The sequence below is a fragment of the Balaenoptera physalus genome (assembly GCF_965194825.1).
Source record: "Balaenoptera physalus genome assembly, chromosome: 16".
Lineage (NCBI taxonomy): Eukaryota > Metazoa > Chordata > Mammalia > Artiodactyla > Balaenopteridae > Balaenoptera > Balaenoptera physalus.
In genome coordinates this window covers 86,924,398-86,945,765 of record NC_138898.1, presented here as the reverse complement: position 1 = coordinate 86,945,765, position 21,368 = coordinate 86,924,398, and the positions used below count along the sequence as shown (strand labels likewise).

Sequence of the window (21,368 nt, the reverse complement as noted above, 5' to 3'; positions counted from 1 at the left end):
GGCGGGGCCAGGAGAGGAGAAGCGAGGGGCTAGAGGGAGAAGGAAGGGAGCGAGGAGGATGGAGGGGAGGGAGACGGAGGGGGTCCAGGAGGGGAGAAGTGAGGGGGCGGGGCCAGGAGGGGGGAAGCGAGAGGCCTGGGTGGGGGTGACAGGGAGGGGAGCGAGAAGGATGGAGAGGGTGAAACGGAGGGGGACCAGGAGCGGAGAAGCGAGGGGGCAGGTGGGGGGGAAAGGAGGGAAGCGAGAGGGCGGATGGGGGTGAGAAGCGAGGGGGCGGGGCCGGGGAGAAGCGAGGGGGCGGGGCCGGGAGGGAGCAGCGAGGGGCACTCGCCGAGGGGGGCGACCAGGTCCTGGGACAACGGCCGGCGTGGGGGAGGGCCACTTCCCCAGGGCGCCCTGCGGGAAATTCCGGGGCTGCTGAGGGGCCGTGCGGGGTGCGAGTGGGCGCCGGGTGTCGGCGGGGGCCTCCCGCCGGCCGTACCTGTCAGACGGATCTTGATGCTGGAGCCGTTCCTGCGCGTCCCGGGGTTCGACATCTCCCGCCAACGATCGGGCAGCCGCGGATCCAGCGCTGCCGCCCCCCGGCCCGGCCCGGCCCGGCCCCGCCGCCGCCGCCTCAAGGTTACGGCTCCGGGCTGGGCGCCGGGGTCCGAGCCGGGACACAAACTCCGCGGCCCAGGCGTCTGGGCGGCTGGCGGATGGTCGAGCCGGGGGATCGGCGCTCGACCCGGCGCCCCCGACCCTCGCTCGCTCCCAGCCGAGCCCAGTCCGGAGCCGCCGCCGCCGCCGCCACCACCTCAGAGCCGGACGCCCGCCGCCCTCGCCGCTTCCGCCGCCGCCACCGCCTCCCGGAGCCGCGCGCGCTCCCGCCGTCGTGCCGGCCCGGCCCTGCGCGCGCCCGGGCCGTGCAGCCCCACGCCTGCCTGCGTGCGCGCGCCCGCGGGGATGGCTGGGCGGGGCGCGCCGCGCGGCTGCGTCGCCCGCTCAGCCCAGGGCGCGAGGGGTCCGGAGCCGGTGGCCGGGTTCCCTGCACCCGTCGGACCGGGAGGCGGGAGGAGGAGATCGGGGGCTGGGGCCGAGCGCTTCGGAGGCCCGCGGAACCCGGCGCGCTGTGCAGAGCCGCGGGGCCGGGAGCGAGCGCCGGGCACACACCTAGGCGGGCGGGACGGCTGGGCCAGCGCGTGGTCGTCTTCGGTCTTCGCCACATTCTCGAAGGGAACCGGTTTGCCGATGCGGACCTTGAGGTTCAGAGAACGGAATCGATTTTCCAGGTCTCTCACTCAAGGCTCCGAGCTCCTGAGAGCTGTTGAAGGGGGGCTTACAGGAAACCGTGGCCTGTTACTACACCAAGCACTTCGCACGAATAGGCGTGCAATCCCAGTTGATTTACTTTTAGTAAAGAGCGTCTAGACAACGCGATTTCAAGGGAGAGACTTCTCAAAGAGACAAAGTCCCCTAGGTGTGTTCTGGGCAACTAGTGCGCTCTATTGACCCGTAACAAAGTTGCCAGAATCGCAGGAAGTGCCATATATGGACAAGGTAAACAAGATGCGAGAGACGGATAAAGAGGTAGATAAGATGTTTGTCATTATCCAATCTGCATACAGTTTAGGCAAACAAAAATGCAGCTTTACGGCCTGTGTTTCCCTGCCTTCTGTTAACACTTCTCCCACAGTCGCAGGGTAGAACTAAAAGCTCATTATGCTTTCTCCAGCAAACTCCTCTGTTTGTTAACCCGTTACAGAGAGGAAATACTGTGTTGATAGAGAGGAAAAGCTGGGTCTGTTTATCAGACTTGTTTTTGACCAACTACCTGATTCTTTGAATGCCTTTTTTGGTTTGTGTCCTAAGGAAGCCAGGCTCTGAGCCCTTGCAGCCATCCCTTGCGGCCAGAGACCTTTCTTGGGGTCACAGTCTTCAGAATAGATCCCTCTTCCTAGAGCCCCTTGACATGTCCACCTGCTCAGGCTGAGCTCAAGACTCTCTCCTGGGCTGGATTCAAGGCTGCCTCTCCCAGCCTTAGTCAGTGACATAGAAGGACAGGCCTAGATCGTTTCTATGGCCCCTTGCAGCTCAGACTTTGATTCTAGTGAAATATCCAAGAATACAAACTATGTTGAGTCAACAGAGCAGTAGATCCTGAATCCAGCTCTGTTTCTCTTTGAGGCGATTGTCACTGAGTTCCTGGATCTGAATCAATCCATTTCAGAGGCTGCAATGCCTTGAGTAATCCCCATTCTTCTTTCAGGCCAGTCAGTATTTCTCCCTCTGCTTTGTTCCCATATTCAAGAAGTCTCTTCTCTGTAAACCAGACTAAACGTCTTTCTTTCTCTGCTTACCTGAGTGCCGGCCCCTGTTCTTACCTCAGCTGTTTCTTACCTGAAAATCTTTCATTTCTTAACCTCGTTGTTTTCTTACCTTCCTAGATGTCTGGGCCTTTTCTTGTTTCCTCAACACCTGAGTCAGGCCACTTCTGGAGGTTACTGGATTGCATTTCATTTATCATTAACAAGTAATACATGGCTAGGGACGAGGAACATAAATAAGTCAGAGCTCCAGCACTTCCAAGGCTCTGTTGGTTGGATGAAGCAGACAAGAGCTGATAATGATACAGTGATGGAGATGTGCACAGAGGCTAGGAATAGGACCATTCTACCTGGGAGGAGAGAGATGGGAAGAGCTTAGAAGAGTCACAGAATATCTTGATCTAGGGCTTTAGAGGCAAGTTTAAGTTCAAGTTTGTTGGGCAAAGAGGTGGGGAAGGGCATTGTAGACAGAGGGAACAGCATGTGCAAAGGCAGGAAAGTGAATGCATTTCCTAGTGCAGTTTTCAGTGTAAGTGCAGTCATGTAGCTGCTGGATCTTCTCTCCTTACACCCTACTCCATTAAAAGTTGACAGAGATGATAAAAGATATTTGCCCACTTAAAAATCATCACCCACAATTTTGTGCTAAGGCTGTAGGCAAGCCCTTATATTGAACTTAAGATGTACCTTGATACCCTTTCATTCTGTATCAGATGTGTCAAAAATTCTGTCAGCCCTCTGTATCCATGGGTTCTGCATCCGTGGATTCAACAAATCTCTGATCGAAAATACCATAATTCAAAAAGAGTCATGTACCACAATGTTCATTGCAGCTCTATTTACAATAGCCAGGACATGGAAGCAACCTCAGTGTCCACAGACAGATGAATGGATAAAGAAGATATGGCACATATACACAATGGAATATTACTCAGCCATAAAAAGAAACGAAATTGAGTTATTTGTAGTGAGGTGGATGGACCTAGAGTCTGTCATACAGAGTGAAGTAAGTCAGAAAGAGAAAAACAAATACCGTATGCTAACACATATATGGAATCTAAAAAAAAAAAAAAAAAAAATGGTTCTGAAGAACCAAGGGGCAGGACAGGAATAAAGACACAGACGTAGAGAATGGACTTGAGGACACAGGGAGGGGGAAGGGTAAACTGGGACGAAGTGAGAGAGTGGCATGGACATATATACACTACCAAATGTAAAACAGATAGCTAGTGGGAAGCAGCCGCATAGCACAGGGAGATCAGTTCGGTGCTCTGTGACCACCCAGAGGGGTGGGATAGGGAGGGTGGGAGGGAGACGCAAGAGGGAGGAGATATGGGGATATATGTATATGTATAGCTGATTCACTGTGTTATAAAGCAGAAACTAACACACCATTGTAAAGCAATTATACTCCAATAAAGATGTTAAAAAATAAATAAATAAAGTATACGGGAGGATATGCGTAGATTATATGCAAATACTACGTCATTTTATATAAGGGACTTGAGCATCTGAAAATTTTGGTATCTGCAGGAGGTCCTGGAACCGATCACGCACAGATAGGGAGGGATGACTATACTAAAGATATCTGGAACAAATAGATGGGAAATGTCAAACAATTCTGCTGAGGCAGAGATGAAATTCAGTGTCTCTGCAAGTATCCTCTTTTTGCGATGACTTTACAAAATGTAGTTTTGACCCTGCTTTCTGTGTAGGATTTAGTAGCTGATTTTATTGCCCCCAGATGTATCACTTCCCTGAGTCAGTGTTATTGGGCATTTGAAAGGTTTTCCAGTGGGGGAAAAAAATCTCTTTGGATCTGGCTGCAGCAGTTCTTAACCTCTTCTTGAGTCCCAAACCTCTTTGGGAATCTGTTGGCAACAATGGAGCCTTTCGCCAGAAAATTTCATATAGGCAAATACACACCGAATTTTGCATCCCATTTCAGTGGGTTCATGATCTCCTGAAGCCAATTTGTGGATCCTGTAAGGTCCCGTCACCCCTAGATTAAGAACTCCTAACCTAAAGGCAACGACCAAGCAAACAGCATTGGGACTATCCAATATGTATGTGTTCAGCAGAGCAGTAGCTCCTTTTGAAGGCAGTGGGTGTGCTGAAAAGAGGACAGCTATAGCCCACCCAGACCTACAATTTACCCTAGCTTCATCCTATTACCAGCTGGTGCCAGAGCAAGTTAATTAAATCCTCCAAGTCTCACTTTGCTCATCTGTAAAATGGAGATAAAAATACCTTTCACTCAAAGTTATCATGAGGCTTAAATTAAATCTTGGGTGTAGATTTAGCAGCCTAATACAGCAGGCACTCGGTAAATGGTAGTTCTTATTAGTACATGTAAAATGCATGTGCTAGTCTTTGCTCCAAAACCTGCAAGTTCTATTACCCTAGGGAAATCTGTTTGGAATACTGTGCAGGGGATCCCTTGTGGGAGTAGAGACAGCTATAAAAAATGCCTCTTGAGGACACGTCTGGACCTGAGCTGTTGCCTCTGAGGCCAGTGGCTAGATCAGACTAGACTTTAAGGTCTTTCGTAGATCTGGCATCTAGTATTCTTTCACTTTTCACCTAAACATCAGATTTTTAAAACAACTGGGTGTATAAAATCATGTTTAATTAGCACATTTATTTATTCTTTTATGCCCAGAAGCCTTTAGGATCTTTCTCTAAATCACAACCTAAACTTGATGCAAGTCTTAGTACATTATTATCATTGGTAAGGTTTTTTACTTGTTTTTTCTAATTGAAATTTTTATTGAGATAATTGTAGATTCACATGCAGTTGTAAGAAATAATACAGAGAGATCCTTTGGACACTTTGCCAGTTTCCCCTGATGGTAACATTTTGCAAAATCGTAGTATTCAATATAATATCACAGCCGGGGTACTGACATTGATACAATCCAGTGATATTTAGATTTTCCCAGTTTTACTTATACTGATGTGTGTGTGTGTGTGTATTAAATTCTATACAGTTTTAACACGTGTAGGTTCAAGTATCCACCACCATGGTCAAAATACTGAACAGTTCCAATGCCACATGGATCTCTCATGTTGCCCTTTTATACCCACACCTTTTGTCCCACTCTCAACACCTGGCAACCACTAGTCTGTCCTCCATTTTTAAACGTTGTCAATTTTAAAACGTTACATAAATGGAATCATATAGAATGTAAGCTTCAGGGATAGTTTTTTTTCATGCAGCATAATTCCCTGGGGAGTCATCCAGGTAGTTACGTATATCAATAGTTCCCTCCTTTTTATTACTATGTAGTGTTCTACAGTACGGATGTATCACAGTTTGTTTAACCAATCACCCTTTGAAGGACACCTGAGCTAACTCCAATTTTTGGCTATTACAAATAAACTACTATGAACATTTGTGTACAGGTATTTACGTGAACAGAAGTTTTCATTCCTCTGGGATAGCTACCCTAGAGTATAATTGCTGAGTGATAAAGAAATTACATGTTCAGTTTTATAAGAAACTGCCAAACTCTTTTCCAGAGTGGCTGTAGCATTTCACTTACCTACCAGCAATGCTGCTCAGCATTCTTGCCAGCATTTGGTGTTATTTTTCCTTTTAGCCATCCTGATAGGTGTGTAGTTGTTTTATGGCTGTGGAATTATTTGAGATATAGATTATTTCTTCAAATAGACGCAGCCAAGTAATTAGGGGCAACTGCAGAAAAATAATTCCAAAGTCTTTCTTTAAAGATCATAGCTGAACCCCACAGTCTGTGTTCAGAAACAGGTAAGGTCATGAGTGAAAAGGAGAAAATAATTGAACTGCTATTATTCATTTAAAAAGGTAATTTTGTTTATAGAGTAGCTCCCACTTAGATGAGCAATGTTCTAATCAATTAAATTGATTATCCAAATAAAAGTAATTAAGACACTATTAAGAATATAATAAGCTCAATTAAAAAAAAGTCAGACATGACAATTTTATTAGAAATAAAAGAGATGTCCAAGGTTCTGGACTGCTACTCCTTCAAGATTTTATGATTTCTATTGGTCCAGAAAAATAAGATTAAAAATTCTCTAAATTTGTTGTATCTCATCTATAATATACAGGCAACAATAACCAGAGAAATCAGCAAACCAAAGGAAATCCCAAGTAAGACCCTGAATCATTGTTTACTGGCTAAATATTTTTGCTTGTCTTACGACAAGCTTGGGGGAAGCTCTACTATATTCTAGGCCAGTGGTTCTCAAAAGTGTGGTCACCAGAGCAGCAGGGCCACCTGGGGACTGTTAGAAATGCAAATTCTCAGGCACCACCCGCCTTAAATGACATCAAACTCAGGAGGTGAGCCCAACACTCTGTGTTTGAACACGTTCTCCAGGTGATTCTGATGCAAGCTCTTGTTTGAGAACCGCTGTGAAAGGCATCCGTTTACTTTCTATTGTCCTAACTAAAGGTAGAGGGCAGTGAGGTGCAAAAGTCCAAAACAGAGGTATACTGGCCAGAATGTCCAAAACAACGCTAGGTAACATAAGCAAAAATGAGATTTATTACAAAAACTTCAGGGGGTCATAAAATCCTTGCTAGATTTTGTGATTAAACAATGGGCCATGATCAACACATCTGAACAGCCAAGGAGCAGATTCTTTTGTCAGAAACAGTGTGGCCAGGACGCCACCCCTGCTCCCCTAGGAATTAATGCCATCTGTCCTTATTCTCAAGAATATAAGCTCTAAGAGAGTAACAGATGCAGAAAGCAAATGTATGGTTACCAGGGGGGAGGGATAAATTGGGACATTAGGATTGAAATATACACACTACTATATGTAAAATAGATAACTAATAAGGACCTACTGTATAGCACAGGGAACTCTACTCAATACTCCGTAATGGCCTATATGGGAAAAGAATCTTAAAAAGAGTAGATATATGTATGTGTATAATGGATTCACTTTGCTGCACACCTGAAACTAACATAACATTGTAAATCAACCATACTCCAATAAAAATTTTTTTAAAAAGATTATAAGCTCTAGAAGGAGTTCCCAACTGGTTGAGTCTAAAGCAGGCCCCCTGCCCTGGCTGCCTGGGGACAGTGAGAAGGAAAAACGAAGCCACTTTTACCTGCATAGTGGGAACTGGAGTGTTGCCTCCTGCCCAAACTATACACAGTAGGTTCTTTCTCCCTAATAGGAAGAGAACTGAACAACCCCCAAAAGCCTAATGTCTGCCTCAGGAACACGAGGGGGAAGGAGAGCCAAAGATTAACAATCCCTCTTATTTGATTAAACGGATACCAATAATTTAGAGCTCGCTTTTTGATTCCCCAAGCACACACTGACTCATGGGAAGATGGAGACAGCCTAACAAGAAGAAAGGAAGTCCGTGATTTAAAACAAACTGGAGGGCTTCCCTGGTGGCGCAGTGGTTAAGAATCTCCCTGCCAATACAGGGGACATGGGTTCGAGCCCTGGTCCGGGAAGATCCCACATGCCGCGGAGCAATTAAGCCCGTGCACCACGACTACTGAGCCCGCGAGCCACAACAATTGAAGCCCGCGCGCCTAGAGCCCGTGCTCCGCAACAAGAGAAGCCACCACAATGAGAAGCCCGTGCACCGCAACGAAGAGTAGCCCCCGCTCGCCGCAACTAGAGAAAGCCTGCGTGCAGCAACAAAGACTCAACGCAGCCAAAAATAAATAAATAAATTTATTTTTTTAAAAACTGGAAAATTCACGAATCACAGACTCTTGGGCTAATTATCAAAAAAGAGCTATAGCGGTGCCCTTCTGTGGCAAATATTAACCACATTTTCTGCTGGCAAGGAGGTGACCCAATTCCCCAGTCCTACAGATGTGCTTGACCAGTCACCAGATCACTGCTGTGTCCATTCTACACAGTGTTTAAATGAAACTCATCGGGAGATCTGGCGAGCCTCTAATGTTACCCTGATTGGGCAAAAATAGAAACAAGTGCAGATGAATGTGAGAAAGATTCCCTGAGTACCAAGAAAGGTGTGGGAGCTCTGCCTCATTATTTAAAGGCATTAATAGAAACAAATTAAGTTAATTTGGGGTTCTGGTTTGTGTGAGAGAGGGATGCTATATAGTTACTAGCTCCTATTCCTGCTTAGCGAACGTGATAAAGATTTTCAAGGATCGATATTTCAAACCCAGCTTCATCCCTTTTCGGGTGCCTGTCACAGCACTGTAGTATGCTGCAAACCAATACTGCATCCATCTACCTGTGCCTCAAGCCTACATCAATCCTCTATCTGCCTAAGACCTCCCTGGATGAATGGGGCTTAGCCCACATAATTGTTGTAAGACTTCCATTTTTCCTTCCCCGGAACTATATTTTAAAAACACTCTTGTCATTTGTATGCATCAATTTGTAATATTAGTTCACTTTTCCTCTTTATTGTACTGTAGAATTGTAAGCATTTTTGTTTTATTTTTTAATTTTTTTACAATGTGTTGATTTCTACTGTACAGCAAAGTGACTCAGTTATAAATATATATATTCTTTTTGATTATGGTTTAGCACAGGATATTGAATATAGTTCCCTGTGCTGTACAGTAGGCCCTTGTTTATCCATTCTATATCTTATAGTTTAAGCAAACATTTATTAAGCCCCTCAGTGTACTAGGAAATGTGGTAATGCGCAAGGAATTTCTTTTTTTTTTTTTGCTGTTAAAAACATTTCTACTGTGAAATATGACACATTTATGGAAAAATGAAACTCCTATGTCATCACCACTAAATGAAGAACTAGAACATTGCCAGGCCCCAGAAGACACCTGGATTCACCCTCCCAATCCCAGTCTCTCCCAGGCCCACTCCCCACCTTACCACTCTCATGACTCTTAGGGTAATCATTTCTTTTTTTCTTTTATTCAGTTTTATCAATTAAGTATGAATCCCTCAGCATACAGTTTTCTTTTGCCTCTTTTTGGCCTTTCTGTAAATGGAATCATCCAGTATGTACTATTTTGCATCTGTTTTTTTAATTCAACATCATGTTTTTGAGATTCATCCATCTTATTGTGTTATGGCTATAGTTCATTTATCTTTAGTGTTTGTATAGTATTTTGTTAGATGACTATATCTCAATTTATCCACTCATGGACATTCGGATTGTTTTAAGTTGGGGCTAATATGAACATTATGTTAAATTGCATTTTGACTAATATGAACATTATATTAAATTGCACTTCCTGATTACTAATAGGTATTTCTTTGGCTATTTGGAATCCCTTTAGTGACGGGCATATTCAAGGTTGCGGGGGATTGGGGGAGGTTCGTCCATTTTTTCTTTGGGATTTTCTGTCTTTCTTACTGATTTATAGGCATTCTTTATGTTATTTGGATATGAGTTCTCTGTCAGTTTTCTTTTTTCCAATCTTTTTGTTGTGGCAAAATACACATAATATAAGATGCACCATCTTAACCACTTTCAAGTGTAAAGTCAGAAATATTGTGTTACATCACCATCCGCCATCTCTGGGGATCTTTTCATCTTGGAAAACTGAAACTGTATCCATTAAACAGTAAGTCCCTCATTTCCTCCCTCTCCCCCAGTTCGGCACCCACCATTCTACTTTCTGTCTCTGCGAATTTGACTATTCTAGTTATCTCATTTAAGTGGAATCATACAATATTTGTCTTTTTGTATTTAGCCTATTTCACTTAATGTCCTCAAGAAGGAGAACAGTATGGAGGTTCCTCAAAAAACTAAAAATAGAGCTACCATATGATCCTGCAATCTCACTCCTGGGCATGTATCTGGAGAAAACCATAATTGGAAAAGATACATGCACCCCAAGGTTCATAGCAGCACTATTGACAATAGCCAAGACATGGAAGTAACCTAAATGTCCATCAACAGAGGAGTGGATAAAGAAGATGTGGTATATATATACATACATACAATGGAACATTGCTCAGCCATAAAAAAAGAATGAAATAATGCCATTTGCAGCAACATGGATAGTAAGTCAGACAGAGAAAGACAAATATCATATGATATCACTTATAGGTGGAATCTAAAAAAAATGATACAAATGAACTTATTTACTAAACGGAAACAGACTCACAGACATAGAAAACAAACTTACAGTTACCGAAGGGGAAAGGTGGGGAGGGGAGAGGGACAAACTAGGAATGTGGGAGTAACATATACACACTACTATATATCAAATAGATAAACAAGGACCTACTGTATAGCACAGGGAACTATACTCAATATTTTGTAATAACATATATATCTGTAAATAACTGAATCACTTTGCTGTACACCTGAAGTTAATACATTGTAAATCAATTATACTTCAATCACTCAATCAATAAAAAACAAAAACAATTCACCCATGTTGTAGCATGTGCTGGAATTTCCTTCCTTTTTAAGGCTGAATCATATTGCATTGTATGGATAGACCACACTTTGCTTATCCATTCATTTGTCCGTGGACACTTGGGTTGCTTCCACGTTTTAGCTACTGTGAATAATGCTGCTATGAACATGGGTGTACAAATATCTCTTCAAGATCCTTTTTTCAATTCTTTTGGGTAGATACCCAGAAGTGGAATTGCTGGATCATATGGTAATTCTGTTTTTAATTTTTGAGGAACCACCATACTGTTTTCTGTAGCAGCTGTACCTTTTTACATTACCACCAACAGTGCCCAAGGGTTTCAATTTCTCTACATCCTGGCCATCACTTGTTATTTTCTGGGTTTTTGATAGGAGCCATCCTAGTGGGTGTGATGTGGTATCTCAGTGTGGTTTTGATTTGCATTTCCCTGGTGATTCATGACATTTAGCATCTTTCCATGTGCTTGTTGACCATTTGTATATCTTCTTTGGAGAAATGTCTATTGGAGTCCTTTGTCTGTTTTTGAATCGGGTTGTTTGGAAAGGGATTTTAAAAGGTCCATTAGCTATGGTCCCTGCATTTTGTGGCTCACCTCTAGTAGTGGAGACCATCACAGAAGCGAATCATTCAAACAATGTATAAATGAGACAGAAGAGCCAGACTGAAGGCTTCCCTTTCTCGAGGACACCAGTATGCTGTGGTTTTCAGTGGAGAAAGGGAAAGGTCAGCTGCTTCACCTGGATGCACGTGGAGGGTGACTTGTTCGTTTTTGCCTCGTATCTTAAGTAGCAAGTTTCTAAAGAGGCTCAAAAATTGTCAGTGATTAATTCAGAAGCATCATCAATTTAAATAATCTTGGGAGGTATGGTTGGTAACTTTCTCATAACGCAGCCCCCTAACATTTGCTTCTTTTTAAAAGGCTTGAGCAGCTTTCTCAACAAGCCACATCTATTTCTGCCGTGAATTTTCATCTCAGGTTGTCCCTTAGAGGTATAATCAATGTAGACGTTGCAATTTGCTCAGAGAGCAAAGTCTGTGATGTCTTAACTGAGCACAGGACAAGGCTGTCATACTTCTCTTTTAAAAGTGAGAGTCCTTGGAATCAAGTGGGAAAACAGTTTGATTTTCGCTCTGGAAAGTACTCGCTGCAAAGAAAACAGACTGCCCTTACTGCAGTTGAATTTATGGATTCTGGTTAGATTCTCAACTCATGGATGAAAATTAAGAGACTTGAATGTTATCCTAAATAAACCACATTGCATCCAGATGGAATGTTTTGATAATAATGGGCTGGTCTTAGGAGAAGCTTGTGTTGGAAAAAGGGTGAGGCTAAGTATCATTAGAGATGTTTCATGGAACCCATATGGCTGACACATCCTTTCCCTGAAGGAGTTTCCACCCCATGAATGCAATCCTTTGCAGAAGACTTCGTATCTAAGTGGGTGGGATAAGAGGGTGAGAGGGGATGGGTGCCAACAGTGAATGACTTAGGAAAGCTATGAACCTGCCATTGGCCTAGAATATGGTATTTGGGTAGCACTAGATTGTTTTGCCAAAGAGCTATTTCTCTTCTACTGGGAAGACCTGGTCTGGAAGCTCAAAGAAAGAGCTGCTGCTTTGGCCCCTGATCACTCAGATGAGAAAACTCCTGTGTTTTTTGTTGTTGTTGTTGTTGCTGTTTTGGTTTTTTGTTTGTTCGTTTTGCTGCACACAGCTTGCGGGATCTTAGTTCCCTGACCAGGTATTGAACCCGGGCCCTCAGCAGTGAAAGAGCCAAGTTCTAACCACTGGATTGCCAGGGAATTCCCACTCCTCGGGTTTTGATAGAAGAGTACTTTTAGGTCAGAAGCCAGATTTATGGCCACGGGCAAAGAGAAAGCCCATGTCTACAGGCTACCAGGGTTATTAGAGTGGCTATGCTCCTCAGAAATCCTTCTAGAGAAGTCCCATGAAAATCACTTTCTAGCCTCCTCTGGATTCTAATTTCTTGATCACCCCAACATTTCTTTCCCCACCTTTCCTCAAAACTAGAGGCTTGCCATGAATTGTTTAACAATCATCAGAGTTTCCTTCCCTCAAAATGCGTGGAGAACTAAAAACCCAAGGCATATAAGAACCAGGATAAACCCCAGGGCAATTAAGTCCCTGGCAATCACCACGTTAGGCAAACGAGCTGGATCAGACTTGGTATCAGCAGAGTGGGTTTAAATATTCCCCTGTTTGCTGGCTGTGGGATCCTGGGTGATTCCCTTAAATCTCTGAGCTTCAACTTCTTCATCTACAAAATAGATATAACACCAATATCATACTGTTATTATCAGCATTACCGGTATGGAAGATGTCTATAAAAATACTGTTAAGGTGTCCTGTGATTGTTCTTAATCTAGGGGTATTTGTGTCTAAACCTGCAAGCTTCCAGAGAGGGATTTTGGTTTCCTAAGTGTATTTATTTAACTGAATGTGCAGGTAATGACCAGGACTTTATAAACAATAAAAATTCCCCTAATTTTTAATAATTGTTAAATGTTATGATTCTCTGCCCCCTCCCCCCACCACACACAAAGAAAACCATTTTAAAGGTTTTCTAAACAATCACATTTTTCAAAGACAAGCAAATCAGGGATTTGGAATATTTTCCCAATTATGATTCACCCAAACTGAGTGAAAGGGTGTTTACTTTGGAGGAGAGACGCTTACACTCTAAAGTGCCTTTTTATTACTGGTAACTCCCAACTTGTTCATCAGGCTTTCATTGTATGTAGTTGTGCCTCAGGAATCTAGGACTCAAATCCATATTCATGCGACACACCAGGAGATCACACAATTCTAATGTCTTTGAGGTTTTTAAATTTTTAATTATTACTAAAAAAACCGCCCATGACAAAATTGGGACTCCTGTCTATCTCCCACCAGAGGTTAGCAGTTTGGTGACTAGTCTCCCAGAATTTTTTTCTATACTTATGCTACCAGATATATAATATTCTTACAAATAATAACATATATATATACACACACACACACACACACACACTGGTATTTCTTGATTCACCACCAGTTTAAGACTTCATCTTGTCCATCAACAGATGAATGGATAAAGAAGATGTAGTACACACAGGCATGCGCGCGCGTGTGTGTGCTCTCAATGGAATACTACTCAGCCATAAAAAATGAAATTTTGCCATTTGCAGAAACACAGATGGACTTGGAGGGCATTATGCTAAGTGAAATAAGTCAGCCAGAGAAAGAAAAATACTGTACGACATCACTTATATGTAGAATCTAAAAAATACAACAAAGTAGTGAATATAACAAAAAAGAAGCAGACTCACAGATACAGAGAACAAACTGGGGGGGGAGGGGGCAAATAGGGGTGGAGGAGTCGGAGGTGTAAACTACTGGGTGTAAGATAGGCTACAAGGATGTGTTGTACAACATGGGGAACAGAGCCAATATTTTGTAATAACTGTAAATGGAGTATAACTTTTAAAAATTGTATAAAAAATTTTAAATTTTTTTTAAAAAGACTTCGTCTGTTGACTCCCGATCATGAAAGATGAGGAGTTAGGTAGCTAGCACTTCCCTCCTCCTGCCCCCACTTTTGTAGTTACTGTTTTCAGTTCTTCTATTTGTCCTTTGAAATATATTTTTTTGAACCTGTCTTTGCTTTTCAATCAGTCAGCCTGAAACACGTGACCCCTCCAAGTTAGATGAAGGAAGATGTTGGTACTCTACCGTCTGCTCCACTCCTCTACATCCCCACCTGCATCTTCTTTTAAAATTAATTAATTTTATTTATTTTTGGCCACACCCCGCAGCATGCGGAACTTCCCACGACAAGGGATCGAACCCCTGTCCCTTGCACTGGAAGCACAAAGTCTTAACCACTGGACCACCAGGGAAGTCCCCCAACTGGATCTTTTGTCTGCTGAAATTTGATAGTGTCAAGGACAACATTCACCATCTCTTCTGCATGCAGAGTTACTTGCCTGTTTTGTCTGTTGGTTTCATGAGTTGTTTCAGAATCAAGATCAAAATCACACCACATCTTGTTTGCTTCACATTTGACCATGAGTTTCTTACACAATTTTTCCCCTGTTGTTTCTAATTGCCTTACTTACTTTCTTCTTATTGATGAGAAACAGACATATTTTCTTCATCATGTCATTAACATCATCTGGCTTCTTAGTCGTCCTGTCTATTATGTGGATCTATTTCATTCCTCTTGTTGAAGCCATTCTACCTGAAGGTCTCTGCCTTTCTGTTCTAATATGGCACAAAGAGCTTTCCAGCTTCACTCCATTAACTCTTATCCTGGGATTCCTTTTAATTGGAATTCTGGGTTGGTTCCACCATTTTTTTGTATCTTATGTCTTGCTCTTTTTCTGGTGGGGGTTGGAGATAGATTGTTTTCATCCTTTTCTGAAAGAGTACATTCTCAAACAGCTTTGTTAGTATTTGAAAGGTAATCCCGAGATAGATTGTTTTCATCCTTTTCTGAAAGAGTACATTCTCAAATAGCTTTGTTAGTATTTGAAAGGTAATCCCTCTGAGTTTATATCTGAAAATATGATTATGCTTTATATGGCTACAGAATTCTCGATTCTAAGTAATTTTCCCTCAGAACTTTGAAGGCATTTTTCCATAATCTTCTAGCATTCTGTGTTCCCAGAGAGAAATCTGATGTTAGTCTGATTCTCATTCTTTTGAAGGTAACATTTTTCCTTTCTGGAAATTTTTAGGATCTTCTGTTTATTCTTGGCACTCTGAAATTTCACAGCATTGAATGTAGGTATTGGTCTTTTTCTTATTTATTCTGCTTGGCATCCAGTGAGCCCTTCAACCTAGAGATTCCTTCAATTCTGATAAGTTTTCTTTTATGATATCTCTGGTAATGTCTTTCCCTGTGTTTTCTCCTTTGTCTTTTTTTTTGGAACTCCAGGTACTCAGATGATGGGCCTCCTGAATTGATCCTGTCTCTTATTTTTCTGCCAACTTTTTCATCTCTCTGTAACTTTCTGGTCAGTATTCTGAAAGATTTCCTTATCTTTATCTTCAAACCATTCTCTTGAATTTTTTTTCCTGGCAATCATTCAATTTCTCAGATTGTTCCTGGTTCATAGCATCTTCTTGTTTTATGGCTGCAATATCTAGCTTCTCAAACCTGTTGAGAATATAAATTAGAGATTTAATTCCCCCTACCTTCTCTGAATTATATGTCTTCTAGCAAAAGTTGTTGTTTCATTCACCTTGGCCTTTCTCTTTCATCATGCTGATTTTCTTCTTGTGCTTGATCATGCAAATTTAAGAACAGGAGCCTGGGTTAATTTTTCTGAAGAGTTGGTTCAGATTTCTTATATATATACATCTATGTGTTCCCATTAGGATTCTCCCATGAATAGATTAGCTGACTGGGTGTGATAAAAGGTTTCATGACCAGCAGGTGAGTAAGAAGAAAGTCATTCTGATTCTTGATCTTTTGTACATGATTTATTTTTACTCTCTGGAAATTTGTAGGATCTTTTCTTTTACCAGAGTTTTGCAATTTCACAGTGATGTGCTTTAGGCATAGGTTAGTTTTCATGCATTTTTCTGGACCCCTCGCTGGATCCTTTAAGTTTGGAAATGTTTTCTTCTGCTTTGGGAAATACTCGAATTATTTCTGTGATAATTTTCTTTTCTCTATTTTTTCATTCTCTACTTCTGGAATAGCTCTATTCAGATTTTGGACCTCCTGGATTCCAAGATTTATATAACCTTTTTTATTTTATCTTCATCATTTTGCCCTACTGTATGAGAGATTTCCTCAACTTCATCTTCCACCCCTACTGTTGAGTTTTTCATTTCTACTATGTATTTTTAATTTCTAAGAGTACTTTTTGTTCTTGGGTTTTTAAAAATAGCATCCTATTTTTGCTTCTTGGAAGCAATAGCTAATCTCTTGACTATACTAATGATACCAGGATTGTTTAATTTTTTTTCTTTGTATGACTTTTCTTCCAAATCTCCTACCAGTGCTATTTGTTTTGCCTCTATTATGTCAAAGACCTTCCTCAAATGTTTGATGATTCCTGGTGGCCCTTGGCCTGTTCATTTAAGAGTGAGGTACTAAAAAGCTGATCGGAAGCTCTGAGACCCTGGGATAATCTGACTGGTTGTTTCCTTGTGGAGCCCACAACATCAGTGTCTTTAGGTCTTTTCTCTTGGGGTGGTCAGATTTCCCAGAGAAGGATCTTGTAGTCTCCTACCTGGAGGATCTACACCTGGCTGAGAGCATTCCATTTACCCAGTGGGGTGTGGGGATGAGGGGGTGCTCACTGTTCCCTATGTAATTTATTTAATTCCCCTGCATTCAGCATGATAAATCTGCTTTCAACATTGCCCAGTGTATTCTAGTACAAAGACCTTTTTTACCCAATTGAGAAAACTTCCAATTTACTGCCAGGGGAAGGGGCAGATGATCAGCCCCCTGGAGTAAGAGGACATAATGGTTTCTTTTTAACTTTTAATTATGGAGAACTTCAAATATCCACACAGGGCAAAAAAAAACCCAGAATAGTATAATAACTACCCTTACCATGGACCCATCACCAGCCATCACCACAATGCCAGATGCACAAAATATATTTCTTTTCTACTTCCCTTATCCCATATTACTTTGAAACAAATTCCAAAAATCATTGCATCTGTAATCATTCAGTACATATCTCTTTAAAATGACATTTTAAATTAACGTAACCCTAATATTAAACCTAAAAAATTGACAATTCTTTAATATCAAACCTCAATTCAATGTTCAAGTTTCCAATGTCTCAAATGTCCAACGTGTTTTATTTTTGCATTTGTTGTAATCAGAATACAAATAATACAAATACACATTCCAGCTGGTCAATATGTCTTTTATAGGTTCCCTCAACGTGCAATTTTTTTTTTAAATAAATTTATTTATTTTTTATTTATTTATTTATGGCTGCGTTGGGTCTTCGTTGCTGCACGCGGGCTCTAGTTGCGGCGAGCGGGGGCTGCTCTTCATTGCGGTGCGCGGGCTTCTCATTGCAGTGGATCCTCTTGTTGCGGAGCATGGGCTCTAGGCACACGGGCTTCAGTAGTTGCAACATGCGGGCTCAGTAGTTGTGGCTCGCGGGCTCTAGAGCGCAGGCTCAGTAGTTGTGGCACACGGGCTTAGTTGCTCCGCGGCATGTGGGATCTTCCTGGACCAGGGCTCGAACCCGTGTCCCCTGCACTGGCAGGCGGATTCTTAACCACTGCGCCACCAGGGAAGCCCTCAATGTGCAATTTTTTATTTGAAATTTATTAAATGAGGAAACTGAGTTGTCTGTCCTGCAGAGTTTCTTCCAGTCTGGATTTTGCCGATGGCATATCTGAAGTGCAGCTTCACATTTTCCTCTGTCCTCTGGATTTCCTGTAAATTGGTAGTTGGATCTAGATGCTTCTTTCTAATGTTCTCTCTTCAAGTCTACCGGTTCTTTCCTCTGTCTCCTCCATTCTGCTGTTGAGCCTATCGAGTAAAGTTTTAGTTTCAGTTGTCGTATTTTTCAGTTCTAAAATTTCCATTTGGTTCTTCTTCATCTCTTCTATTTCTTTGCTGAGACTTCATGGGCTCTAGGCTATCACCTAAATGAGGTCTTTTAAAATGCGAACACATGGTAGCGTGGCAGAGCGTGGTAGCCAGCCTCCAAGGTGGCATCTGGTGATTCCTGTCTCCTGGTCTTCACACACCTGTGTAGCCCCTCCCACTTTCTATGAGGGTTCGTTTGTATAACCAACAGCAGATGGCAGGAGGGATGCTATATCCCTTCTGAGATTAGGTTATAAAGGTCTGTAGCTTCTGTCTTGGGCATTCTCTCTTTTTTTCTCCCATGCACACACCCTCAGATCACTTGTTCTGGAAGAAGCAAGCTGCCCTGCGGTCAGGTGGTACCCGAGGCCCTGCTCTGCCCCTTACTAAAAGATGCAAGACAAATTAGATAACCTTGTGAGCTCCAGTTTCTTTACTTGGAAATTGATCATTTTTGCCTCACCTACTTCTCAGGTCATGAGTCTCATGTAAAATAAAATACATGAAAACATTATATAACTATTAACTTATCTAATCCTTATTTCACAGATGAAAACCTGAAGACCAAAGGAACGAGAAGAATTGACGGGTGAGGCACAAAGAGAGCAGAGGATTTAGAAAAGGAGCCAGGTCTGGAGTCCAGAGCTTGTGACTTCAAGTCCAGTTATCGTCTCTGCTATGCCTAAAGGGTCACGTGCTATTATGGTTAAACAGTCACTCCACGTGTCAGAAAAACAGCAGATGAATTATGGATTGTACGTGGTTAACCACGAGACTGACATTTCTTCTACGGTATATAACAAATTGGGGGTAAATGCATGAGGGTCAGCGTTTTTCCGTTTAGCTTTTACATCGTGAAATTGACAGAGCCAGTTATTCCTTCTTTCCTGTCTGTTTCTATGCCAGTCACCGCAACATGCCTAGTCCAAGCACGCGGGCATCCAGCCAGAAGGTGACTAACACCATCTCTTTGCACCCAAACCATGTACAATAGGCAAATAACTCCTGTATTTAAAACCCTGCTAGACAAGTTGGTATCAGTATCTTTAAATTATAAATACTCCTTTGTTGTGCAATTTTAGTAAAGAATAGCTGAGAGAAAAGAGGCTAACAGTTAAGAGCCAGCAAGGCCAGACCGTTTGGGCCACAGTGACTAACCTTGACAGGGCTTCAAACTATTTTTAATTAAATTTTTTTTCTCTCAAAGAAGTATTTTTGTAAGCCACCTCACCTTCTGCCTTCCCCTCTGATAGGGGGAAAAAGTGATGTTTTAAAATGCTGAAAAAATCTGATCCAAATCAGGTTTAAAAAAAAAAAAAAGGGAGGGGTATGTTGACTCAAACTGGAAGGGAAACTGCAAACATAAAACTAGTTGGGCTGGGGACCCTGGTCGGGGAACTAAGACCCTACATGCCGCGTGGTGTGGCAAAAAAAAAAAAAAAGTTGTGCTGGAGTGGAAGGATTATCTTTATTCCCATTCTTAGTTTTGTCTTTCATTTTTTAAAGTATATTTATATATAATAGATATTATATATACACTAGTACTATATTTGATATATAATTTATATATTTTTTGCATATTTTTAACTTAAAAATTCAAATTTTATACACTATCTTGACAGAATGAGATGTAATAGAGCTTTTGGATTTAAATAATAACTAGTTATGGTTTAGTTTTTCACTCTTCATGTGTGTCAGTTAAGATTCTTTCAGTTGCAAGCAACAGAAACTAACTATAGCTACTTTAAAAAAGACAATCTAGGGAATTCCCTGGTGATCCAGTGGTTAGGACTCAGCGTTTTCACTGCCGTGGCCGGGGTTCAATCCCTGGTCAGGGAACTAAGATCCTGAAAGCCGCGTGGCGCAGCCAAGATATACATCTCTCTCTATATAAGACAATCTATGGGAGGAATATGGGAGAATGTATAGGACCAAAGGGCAGCCTTGGAGAAGCAGGAAGCAGGCAACCACTGAGGACATCCACTCCACTGAGTGTAAAGCCTGGCCGCTGAAGCAAACACTTCCCAACTCTCTGTTTCTTCTGGGCTCAATCCCTGGGTCTCAGATTCAAGGTCCTCAGAGAGTGAGATTCTGCTTAGCCAAAGACATGCCCAACTAGGAGGTCCTGAGCTGATGAACAAAAGAGGGAGTTGAGAGGAATCTCCCAGGTCCCCTCCATTTCCATGTGGGAGAGCAGAACCCTTAGAGGATCCCATCCCCCCAACACAGCCCTCAGCAGCTGGCGGAGTCACCCCAAAAGGAGACGAGGATACTGAGTGGAAAGCCCAGTGTCCACTGAATCATAGATTTGTTCTCACCACTGGATGAGAAGCTGGTGAGACCACGAACTGCCTTCCAGCCATATTTTGGATGGACACCCACACATCTTTCCTTCTTACCTATCAAGGACCAGCAAAGGCCGTGCTTTGGGCATGACATTTCCGTGTGACGCTTTAGAGCAAAATATAACTTGATTTAATCTCTACACTCACATCATACAGATCGAGTCCAATCCTCCTTTAAACATACCCCACATCCATTCCCACACCACCTAGTACTGTGTTTCTAGGTCTTTCCCATCCCAGTCACTCTCTCCCTTTGACCACTGCCCACCCAGCCCTCCTTGAAGAATGTCCTGTATTAACAGGCATTACATGACAAGGAAAAGGGAAGGGGGCCCACAGTCAAATAAATATAAGAACTACTGGTTAAACTGCAACTCAAAGTTTGTCTAGGTAGCTATAGACCATCCTGCTCTGAAGATCTTCCTTGAAGATCCCGAAAGGCAACCACTAAAGCACATGTTCTTAGGAGATGGATTCCACGTGGCTTTAAGGTACAAGTGGTTTAACTGCATTTTTGATAGATGGAGGTGAAAGTGTGGAAAATTTTATTATCATTCAAGTTTTAAAAGCTTTATACCTGTGGTACACCAAGGGGAAGGGGTTCTTAAAGAAGTGACTCTTTGGGTCTGGTCCCTGGTTTAGGAGTTGTGGAGCTTTGGTATGTGTTTGTTAAGTGCTTTAAGAATTCATGATCTTCGTCCCGGGCTGGTAAGGTTGTGCCAGTTTCTTCTTCCTTCAGGGGAGAAGAGACACTGTTATACCTCCAGGCTCTCAGCACATTATT

At 42.4% G+C, this 21,368-nt stretch overlaps 2 protein-coding genes across 6 annotated transcripts in view; both read right to left on the bottom strand.

Moving 5' to 3' along the window:
* Positions 1–616, bottom strand: part of SMURF1 (SMAD specific E3 ubiquitin protein ligase 1) — a 101,715-nt gene extending 101,099 nt beyond the window's left edge. For 4 of the 5 annotated variants that reach the window (XM_082429855.1, XM_082429850.1, XM_082429851.1 and 1 more), the window contains exon 1: positions 482–616. In XM_082429855.1, the coding sequence (XP_082285981.1) occupies positions 482–536 (55 nt within the window). In that variant the 5' untranslated portion in view covers positions 537–616. The remainder of the gene's footprint in view (positions 1–481) is intronic. The other variant, XM_082429853.1, reaches the window with a different exon arrangement.
* KPNA7 (karyopherin subunit alpha 7) overlaps positions 1–21,368 on the bottom strand; it is a 128,066-nt gene that overhangs the window by 66,770 nt on the left and 39,928 nt on the right. Inside the window, exon 11 of the mRNA XM_082429856.1 lies at positions 482–21,317. Coding sequence (XP_082285982.1) covers positions 21,189–21,317 — 129 coding nt within the window. The 3' untranslated portion in view covers positions 482–21,188. The remainder of the gene's footprint in view (positions 1–481; positions 21,318–21,368) is intronic.